Source organism: Perca flavescens, chromosome 7 (genome assembly GCF_004354835.1).
Source record: "Perca flavescens isolate YP-PL-M2 chromosome 7, PFLA_1.0, whole genome shotgun sequence".
Lineage (NCBI taxonomy): Eukaryota > Metazoa > Chordata > Actinopteri > Perciformes > Percidae > Perca > Perca flavescens.
This window is the reverse complement of record NC_041337.1, coordinates 28,584,031-28,595,101: the sequence shown is the minus strand read 5'-3', so window position 1 is coordinate 28,595,101 and position 11,071 is coordinate 28,584,031. Positions and strand designations below refer to the sequence as shown.

General features: G+C 40.2%; 1 protein-coding gene across 1 annotated transcript; it reads left to right on the top strand.

The window, feature by feature from the left end:
- Nucleotides 1-245: 245 nt before the first annotated feature.
- zgpat (zinc finger, CCCH-type with G patch domain) lies at nucleotides 246-5,700 on the top strand. The gene is made up of 7 exons (XM_028583193.1): nucleotides 246-618; nucleotides 1,131-1,794; nucleotides 2,459-2,592; nucleotides 2,861-3,025; nucleotides 3,356-3,478; nucleotides 4,500-4,911; nucleotides 5,260-5,700. Exons 2-7 carry the CDS (start codon nucleotides 1,187-1,189, stop codon nucleotides 5,390-5,392), a joined length of 1,575 nt encoding a protein of 524 aa, XP_028438994.1. The 5' UTR covers nucleotides 246-618; nucleotides 1,131-1,186; the 3' UTR covers nucleotides 5,393-5,700.
- Nucleotides 5,701-11,071: the final 5,371 nt, after the last annotated feature.

Here is an 11,071-nt window from a genome sequence, read left to right as displayed (position 1 = left end):
CGTAAGGACTTCCGGTTTTGGCCATTTGGCGATTTATCTTCAAAATAAAAGAACATAAAGCTTTAAAGTGATAAAGAACCCCCTTTAAAACTGTATAATTTACGATGCTTTCGTTGTAGAAATGTATGAATCTTGCCATGTCAATGAGGCATTATCGAATTGAATTTAATATTTAAATGAATACTCAACTATTTAATAGACATCTCAATTATTAAATCGTGTTTATGACATAACGCTAGACCAGGGATTTCTTTGTTGAAAAAAGCTACCATATGAATGATAGTCGTATGAAAAAGAATTATCTGGCATACCTTTGGACACTAGTTTAACACTGGCAAGATGCATTTCTAACTTTGTACTGGCAGTAACGTTTGTTTGCTGTCAGAACCATCCGTCTGAAGACAGTTGTTTTATTTTGAAAGAAAAGACAATTCACAACATGGGTCTACCGATCCTCTTCTTCTGCTAGCTTAAACTGGACCGGTTTATGTTGTTATAGTGCTAATTTAGCTATTTGAATTACAATTTTTTTTTTAACATATTACATTTTTTCATGGCTGCTGCTTTTTCCGTGTATGCCGTGGATGTCAGATAGCTAACGTTAGCCTAATTACAAAGGTAATGCTAGTTTTATTATTAAACAGTTGAAAAAGTTATCTTAAAAACGGCTAACATTTAGCTAGCTAGCGAAAATCATTGGCTAAAGCCTAAAGATTCATAGCTATGTTAAATCATTGCCCAAGTTTATGTTAACGTTACCTTATCAGATACGGTAGATGTATTAATCTTACGAAAAAGCTTCCATAACATACCGTTAGTGTACGATATACTAGTTCTTATTACGTTAAGACATTACACTAATAGCGTTGGCTCAATCGTACGTTAACCTTATTTCTTAAATCTTTGATCACTGTCATGTTCTCTTTTACTGTATCCTTCGAAATTCAGTTTGCCAATTTACGGAGTCCTTGTTATGAATAGATAGCCACTAAAATATGACAAATTGTATTCTCGTGTGATGAGAAAGAATGAAATGTTGCATGAGTGCAGCTCAATCAGTCCATTTACTCATTCTGCTGAGATCTCTCAACTTGATTCAACTTTAAATCAACCATCTTCTCTTTCCTCAGGCGTCTTGGAGGCTTGATGCTGTCCATTCCTGCCCTGCCCTGTGCCAAGCATTAGCATGGAAGAAGAAACCCTTGAGGCAGCCATTAGTACCTATGGTGCCCAGTTGCAGCAGGTGGAGACAGCCCTGTCAGCTGGCCTGGACCCATCCCAGCAGTCAGACCTGCTCAAATTGAAAGAGGACCTTTGTCAGCTGATAGAGCTCACAGAGTCTAGCCTGGTGTCTGTCAAAAAGAGTCGGCTTCTGGCCAGCCTCGAAGACCGTTATGGACTGCAGGCAAACGCCTCAGAGGCAGCAGCTGACACAAACGGTGCAAACAACAGTTTGAACAATGAGTTTGCTGCTTTCTACTCTGAACTCGGGGAGTCGTCAGGTAGTAGCTCTGATACTAGAGAGAGGGACAATGAGGAGGAAGGTGGAATAGAGAATGGTGAAGAGGAGGAGGCAGAGGAAGAAGAAGATGCACTCAGTGGTACCAAAGTAAGAGCACCCTACAGGACAACATGGGGGACACTGGAGTATCACAATGCCATGGTGGTCGGGGCAGAACCACCAGATGGAGAAGAGACACAAGTTAGAGTGTTCTATGTCTACCCCACCCAGAAGTCTATGAAACCCTGTCCATTCTACCTTGAGGACAAATGTCGCTTCCCTGATAATTGCAGGTAAAGTACCACTGTTTTTTGTTTTTTTACACTTACACACACAAAAGAACGTTGTATTAAGTTAACTTGCCCATATCCACCTTATTTGTAATAGCAGATATCATCCAGCAAGTGTCACCCATTGTCCACATGGTGGACTAATAATTTCTAATAATGTAATTGTCACCCTGTTGATCTGCTATTTTTGGGTGACACATGACTGTCTAAATAAATAATAATAATTTATACTTTATTAATCCCGCAAGGGTATTTACAATGTTTTCACTCTGTTGTTAGAACAGACATTACACACAGGCCTGAAATACACACATATGCGCTTAGTACTTATACATGCACAAATGGAGAGATGTCAGAGTGAGGGGGCTGCAGCTGTCGATGAACAGGCGCCCCGAGCAGTTGGGGGTTCGGTGCCTTGCCTTGGCAGTGCTCAGGAGGTTAACTGGCACCTCTCCAGCTACCAGTCCACCACCGTGCGTTGGTCCGTAAGGGGACTTGAATCAGCAACCCTCTGAGGATTTTCTCTCTGACAAGAATACATTACTATAGATGATGTGTTTTCTAGTACAGTATGAGCTTAAATAGGCCATACTAGTTCAATCCGTCAAGTATTTACTGTATTATCCACTTGGATCTCAGTTCTGTTTCTGTTCTCCATTTATTGAAGGTTTTCCCATGGTGAAGTGGTGTATGTGTCGGAACTCAGAGAGTTCCTTGAGTTTGACCTCAGTAGTCTTGAAGAAGGCTCGTCCTGTTTGGCTCGACATGAGGACGGCATCTGGTACCCAGCCAAAATTAAAGGTATTCTGATGATAGGACCAGTTTTTAACAATGTATTTTAAAAGTAAACTCTGACAGTTTTGGTAATAAGTTCACACTAAGATTGACTGAACTTAAAATGTGTCACCTTGTCCAAAAATGTGATACATTTCCAGAAAATCTTCAGCAAGTAATCAATACAATTCAATACAATTTCACAATGTAACAAAATCAACCAAGACAATGGTAGAGGATATGTTTCCAGTTAGTTTGAATGTTTTGCTGACTCGATTTTTTTCTCTAAATGTAGAAATTGACAGTGGTTTCTACACTGTGAAGTTTGACTCAGCGCTGCTGAAAGATGTTGTGGTCGAGGCCGACTGCATTATCCCGCCTTTGAGAGCAGATGACCCGCTCTCCTCTGACTCTGACCTGGACGACAGTGGAGATGGAGATGATGCGGCTTATGCAAAAGGTGTTGATGGATGCATGTTCCCATTTCTCTGTCAATCAAACTTTGAGCTAGTCTTAAAAATCTTGCAAAAGATAAAATGTGACTTGGATGTATTTTCATAGAACTGCAGAGGCAGTTTGTAAGCCTCCTCCAATCACTGGCCTTATATTCCATTCTACATGCTTAAGTAAACATTTTCAAACATTTGAATTGGTTTTCAAGTTTCTTTTAAAGTTATTACATTTGTTTAGTTTGTTTTCAAGTTTGTTTTCAAGTTATAAAGTTTGTTTGAAAGTTTTTGGACAAAGTAACTGACCATTTCTACTTTGATTTCCACTTGTTACCCAACAGTTATGGACTCTGCTGTAGAATACACAGAATCGTCAAACAGGGCAAATTTTGGTGGCTGGGAGGCACATACCAGAGGCATCGGATCCAAGCTTATGCTCAAAATGGGCTATGAATATGGGAAAGGTAAGTTCAAGTGCACAATATTAACCACATTTTAGGTTCTGAACATTCTGTCCTGATCAAATTAATAATTTGTGGCTTGCTTAAGTTTCTTGTTTGTTCTTTTTACATAAGTCATTCACTGCATTACACTTTGTATAAATGTTTCACCAGCATATATATATATATATATATATATATATATATATATATATATATATATATATATATATAAAAACATACTTTTATATCCTCCGTGTCATCGTTCCTCAGTTGTATGGTCATCTCATAACAAGACTGTCCCGGTTTGAACCCCACCAGGGCCGACTCGGGGGAATTTAGCATGTTCTGCTCATGTTCACATGTTTCCCCAGGGTTTCCTCCTACCCCAAACACATGCATGCTAGATTTGTAAAATCCTTCCACCTTTGCCAAAATATTGGCCTCAGAATTTGAGTTGGTCTCTGGGCTCTATACTGTGGCTGCCAGCTGCACTTAAACAGTTAGGATGGGTCAAATGTTGAGGACACATTTCACCATGGGCATTATTAAAGTACTATTACAGGTCGGAGTGGTCTTTTACATAACCACAAAACCTCAGTGGGATAGGTGCAGCATGAAAAAAATAAAATCAATAATATTGCAATACAAAAGTACACCCACACTGGAATCACAGCTCCCTTTAGTTGAGTGACATCTTTAACATCTAATCACATTCATATATGCCAGGACATCCTTATGACAAGGAAAAATTATAAAAAAGCATTAATATGGATAGAAGTACAAGTATGAGTCAACGGGGTCTTGCACAAACTTCCAATCATACAATAATACTTAAAAAATATCAAACGGTCATTTCATTTAAGTAATAAGCTGGATGCAATAGGTAGATTTGGGCCAACAAGAGTCATTTAAAAAGCAAATTTTCCCAAAAGTATACCCTAACTCCAGCTTTAAAATGTATGTTAAAATCTAGTGTAAGGTGTTTGTTTTGTGCCCTTCCCTGTTAAGTGCATGTGTTCCTCTGTCGCTTTTTCCCCCTCAGGTTTAGGAAAGATGCAGGAGGGACGAGTGGAGCCAGTCATGGCAGTGGTCCTACCCAAACGAAAGTCTCTGGACGAATGTGCCGAGCTCACACAGAGACGCACCCAGAGCAAGGCGGCTAAAGATGGTACACAAACAGGCCGCCCAAAGAGACGCAGAAAGCCTCGGGGCGCCACCGGAGGGCGCCGTAACGTCTTTGACTTTCTCAACCACAAGCTAGGAGGGAAGAGCAGCGATCCTGCTGAGGGGGGTGCTGCGGCACCCTCAGCAGCGTCGGGGGTGGAGGCCTACAGGGGAGGAACAAGCACCAAGAGGACTCTAAATGTGAAGCTGTTCCAGGCGTCTGAGAGGGTGTCGCAGACTGAGAGGGAGATCCAGAAACTGACTGAGTCACTCGGCAGACAGACAGGCAGGTCAGTACTGACTCGCGTATATGTTCCGATATTGTACGTTTCTATATGTCTAATCCGACCAATGAAACCTACTCTATCCTATCGAGAGAACAGACACATAAGCAATCGCATACATGCGTACATAAATGCGTACATAAATGCTCAACTATAATTTGTTGTAAAATATGAGCAAACTAGTTGCTATGAAGTTTCTCTCAAGATGGCTTGTGGGAGTTTAAATAAAGTGTAAAGATTTGAAGTTGGACACTTGTTTCCGTGGCCAACTTATTCTGGAAAGTGCTGCTTAAACCAACTTGTCTCCCCATCTCTCCCCACTTCCTAATCTATTTGTTATTTGTGTGTGCAAAGCTCCAGGGTGAAGCAGCTGGAAGAGAAGCTGTCAGCGGCCCGCAAGCTGCTGGCCCAGCAGAAGGCCCAGGAGCTGTCCATCCAGAGAGAAAACAGGAAGGCTGACACACACAAGAAGATGACTGAGTTTTAAGCTCAATTCTCTCAAAGACTTGGGGGATGAATGGAAGCACTGCTTGCCTGAAATGAACTTTTGTCCTTTTGTCTGTTGTCAGTTATTTGCAACCCTGTTTAATTTTTAAAGCATTATTTCTCAACGGCATCATGGATTCGAGCTGGCGGTGGTGCCCATTTTATGGAGAATGCAGCATTTGCTGAAGATTCTCTGCTTCTCATTTTATTTTTAAGGACTGAGCAGATCTTTTTGTTTGAACAGTTGTTTCGCTTCAAATTGTACAGTTCACAATAATGTTACAAACTAAATTCGATTTGTGATGAACATTTTGTCTCATTGTATTTTTCTTCATCAGCGCTAAAAACCCTGTGCTTGAAGAACCTAATATGCATTTTTCTTTTAAATGTGTTCTTTGTGCATACTTATCTGTGAGAGGTTTCAATCATCCTGGCCAGAGGCTGCTCTGATGGTTAATGCAGCATACCTTGACATGGATTTCTGACAGATTTTTAAATTACATCCTCAGGAGTTGGGAGACCTTTACACAGTTTTGAAGTGAAGCCCCTCCATTCGCCCACGCCTCTTACCGGCTCATACACAGCTTCTTTGAAGCTACGAACATGACCCCTCTATTAAATAATGAATTTGTAGTGCAGCTTGTCTGCTCATAGATCGAACACACACTGTCTGTAGGCAGTGGGTGGGTTGGGTAGTGCCTGCGTCTACCTTGCTGCCCTCCAGACTCTCAAGGAAAGGTTTAATTCGTGATGTTAGGGAGCAATTTCTAATCTGAATGTGATACATCATAATAACAGAAACATTTAAAAAGAACCACACAAAATAACTGCTGCATAACTTTTTTTTTTTTTAAATAAATGCTTTCCAAAAGATTCAGGCAAACTGAAAAATGCCAGACTGGGTAAACCCAGCCCGATCTGCCGGCGATTTGATTTCGCCCTGCAGCTCAGGCTGGAAACCTGTACATTTATCCATGCTGCTTCCGTTACAATTTTGCGGGGACCAATCACAAACTGGCTTATCCACCTGGCTTGCTATTGGCGGGTTTAACAAGATGACGATAGAGAAGTGACCAAGCAGCTTCTTGTTTACATTCAACATGGTGGTCACCGAAGCGCAGCAACCCGCTGATGCCGCTGTCGCTGCTACGTCACCCGGACCGTTGGTCTGATTGGTTGAAGGACTATCCAATTTCGTACGGAGTCATTTGAACTATGCCCGTTGATAACACCTCTTGTGCAGTAGAAAATACAGAGCAGACTCCCCAGACTAATGTTCAATCTTAAAAGATTGAGCTTGGTCTGGTGATAGCCTGACTAGAAATATGCTTAAGTTTAGTGAGAACCTGAGGCCATTAAAGACAGCTAGACAAGTAGTGACCATCAGCAAGTCCCAGCGATCGGGTTTGACCCTAAAGGGAAAGAGATAGTAAATACCTCATGAGATACGGTGCACTTTGTAAGCTTTCCCTGAAGTCTCTGGGTGGACTCTGGCGGCGCAGAGGGCAGCAGCGCATGCAGAACTCATGAACCCTCCATTCAGTCTCCTGAGGGAAGCTCGCACTCTGATCTGTTGAGTGGCAGCACTTTTAGATTGCAGGGGACTGGAGGGATCACACTAAAAATTGCTGATTGTTGGGGGAAAATGGCAAAATGCAGTGTGTGTGTTGATTTAATGGGATCCCTTTAGGCTCTGTGCTTCACCTCATTTATGAGCCTCGGGTCCCTGAAGGTATTGCTGCTCAGCCCAACAGCAGATTAACTGTGTGTGTGTGTGTGTGTGTGTTCAGGTCTAGGTGTGTTGTCTACATCCTTGGTCGTCTTTATGCAGGGGTCATCTGTCTTGTGTATGGATTCAGACTTGCCCATTAGGTTTTTTTTTTAGCTGCTAATCCGCATTTATCAGAACCTGGATTTTGTGATTAAGGAGATGTGATGGAAAAATTGATTGGAAGGCCACCTTGACAGATGTTTTACTAAGGAATTCACATTTAGCTGTCTGGCTGAGGGCTGCCCGACCACAGGGAATGACCTGTAAATGTGTGCATTAGTTTGAGCTTTATAGTGTTATTCTACCTGGGTCTCTGTGGTACGAATTTGCAGTCTGACATGGATTGCATTTTCTAATTGCTAGGATGTCCGAAAGTTGCATGCATTTGTAAATTTTTTGATCTGTTTTACAACCTCAATGACAAATTCTAGATCATGTGAATATTGCAAGTCAGATACACTTTGGACATTTTTTTTCAATTTCAGAAAATTGTAAACCCTTTAAATTCTTTCATGTTTTTCTCTGTTTCAGACTACATGAAATAGTTTGACAAAACAATCGCAACTCACGATCGACTTACTATTTTTAATCAGAGCTGTATAGTAACGAAGTAGAACTACTTCACTACTGTACTTAAGTACTAAAAGGCTGTATCTGTACTCTACTGGAGTATTATTTTTTTCTCCTACTTCCACTTTTACTTGAGTACATATTTTCGATGAGTTTAATACTTTTACTCCGATAAATTCTTTATGTGCTACATCATTACTCGTTACTGTTGTGAATACCTCATGCTACGGAGACTGTGTAGGTTACAGTGTGTGTAGTTAGGCTACGTTAGTTACGTACGATAATCGCATCGTGTCTCTTTTTATTACGGTTGCCCGTTCAGAAGTCAGAGACGATGTAAGTTTGTACTGCAGCAGATGAAGCTATTCCTGAGTTGTTTCAGTCTGCAGTGAGTCCTGAATGTTAACAGTTTCACCCTGTGATGTGAAGCTGCTAGTTTATCTGTATTTTGCTAGCTTGCCCTACTTCCACTACATCACACATTTTATTTCAGTATTTATTAATAAGTGATTAATAACCCACTGTTATATCAGATAAAAGCTGTGACATTAATGTACCTTTTGGGGTTTATTTCAGAAACTTCCTTCATATCCAGCAATGTACAGCTTGTGACTGCCTTAATACCAAGTAAAAAGTTGAACTCCAACAATATGATATTCAAAATTTGACTGCTTTCTTTAATAACTACATAACACAATACTTGTACTTTTACTTTTAGTACTTGAGTAGTACATTTTAAAATAATCTATTTGCAATACTTAAGTACAAAAAATGTTGAATACTTTAGTACTTCCACTTAAGTGGGGTGCTTAAAGAGCACTTCAACTTCTACTCAAGTCACTTTTTTGATAGAGCACTTGTACTTACTCAAGTCTGGGTCTCTAGTACTTTATATACGTCTGTTTTTAATTGGATGGAACGGTTGAGTTTGCTCAGTTGTCATGGAGCTGAATCTGTTGAAATGCAAGCTCAGTAGCCATTTATTTTATTTACGTTAGTGCTTACTTGGTTCATAGTAATATACAACTGATAGCTGGAATCAAGTATTAAATACACATTTTCAAAACTTACCATGTAGTCCTATGGCTTCACTCTCTTCACTGTTCTGTCTCTGTACAGAACTGACTGAGTCCTAGAGCTCCGGGTGCCTACAGACGTCGACAATAAGTCTGTCCTCCATTTCTGATTCTCGGTGAGCAACACTGATAGGCTTTGACAACAGCGTCACAAGAGTTTTTCGCTCAAGTTGAAACATTTTAACTTGTCGGTCGATTCGCGTCTTTATCGACTTTGTATGTAATCAAGTCTCACAAAAACATTTGCTTTGCGCTTGGTCGCAACAAACCTTTAGGATGTTAGCACGCTCACGTGGCTTAAAGCACGCTGTGCCTAAGTACAGACAGACAAGTTCATTCTTGACCTTGAAATAGTTTGATAAAACAATCCCATATCAAGGTCCACTTTAGTCTGGCTATCACCAGACCAAGCTCAATCTTTTAAGATTGAGCGTCAAGTTGGAAGGATTTCATTTTTTTATTTATATTACTGCACTAGAATATTACAGTTGGACCAACTACATCTACCCTACAATATACAAGTATGTCTTCTACATGGATCATCAACTAGTGAAAATCATGACTTATCTACATATTAAAACCCCTTTTACAGGGTTCCAATTTTGAAATAAATCTGGAAAAATCAAAAAGTCAGCTGGGGACAAGAGCTGGCATACACATTTTAACATACATACCTAAATACATACAATGCATACATCCAAAACTATACAGGCAGATATCTCCCAACAGTTTACCAGGAAGCAGCTTGCAGCATTACCATCAGGTTCATCATGTGCCAAGCATCTAAGTTATTAAATTAAAGCACGTTTCCTTGTCTAAATTAATTATCAAAGCCCTGGCATATGGATCTACAAAGACAATCACTTAATTGAAATTAGCATTGAAGGTCAATTTTTCAGCAAGATAAATGTAATAAAATTACATTTAATTGTAATTTATAACTTTGTGTACTTGCCTGGCATTTTTCACTGCTTTCTTGAGGCATCCAACCTTTATGGAGCTCTACCACCTGATGTACACATTTGTATTTTACCTTTGTCCAAGTATAACACTGAAATTATGCATATGAAATCCCTGCTGAAAAGGCATGTCTTATCATTTAATGGAAATTAGCTTGTAGTTTCATAAAGACCATCTTCATCTCATTACAGAATTCAATTGACATTATACTGCTGTATTGTGTTTCCAGAGAAAACTGGAAGGACAAATGGAAATTAATATCCATTCATACTGTATATGAATCTTTGCATACAGACAAAAGACTAGCTAAGCTCATCTTTTTTATAAGGCGGTGCTTGTTGTACTCATTGTTGTCAGCCTTTCTTCTGCAAATTATGTGCTGGAATCAATGAATAAATACACAACACGATGCAGATATTTCACTTTGTTTAAAGTGCTGTCTTTCCATATTGTGCTTAATTGCAATTTTCTTCTGTCAGTGTTTTTACATAGTGATCAATGGTTGGTCCTTTGCTGAGCCAGTGGAAATACAATAGTTCATTGGCAGAGGTCAACATCTCTTTGGGCATTCAGGTGTAACATTACATGCTTTTAAATCTAATTAAATCAGAGGTTTTACTGGGGTGGATAACAGAATGCAGATATATGTGAACAGGATTAAAGTGGAAATGAGTTGATAATTTGCTGTAAACAGTAATTTAATACTTTATGATTTTGGTGGATAAATAAACAATTCAGAGAAGCTACTGTTAGTCCACTCAGCCTCTCTGTCCCACTGTAGTCTATATCCACGATGTTCCACTTCCGGGATTGCTCCAATGCCGCTGGAAATTCCGCCGAATGTCCGGTACCTTCTGCTTTCTTTGTGTTGTAATTTTAAACTCCGGTCAATTTATGAGGACTATGGTTAACTGCTCCTCAGATCTCTGCAGGGTAAATCCAGACAGCTAGCTAGACTATCTGTTGAATCAGAGTTCTTTGTTGCACGACTTAAACAACTTTTGAACGTACACATGTTCCACCAAAATAAGTTCCTTCCCGAGGCTATTTTGCAGTGGCATCGTGGCTCCGTCTGGCGCTTAGCACCGCCCAAGACTATTGTTATTGGTTTAAAGAAATGGCAATAAACCAGAGCATGTTTTTCTCCCATCCCGGAATGCTGTGTGGTCTCCTCCGCAGCAGGTGGAAGGTCTGGCAATACGCAACTAGGTCTGGCAATACGCGACTAGTCCCACTATAACCACTCCTCTCAGCCTCTGTCCCACTGTAACCAGTCCACTCAGCCTCTGTCTCACTGCGTTTT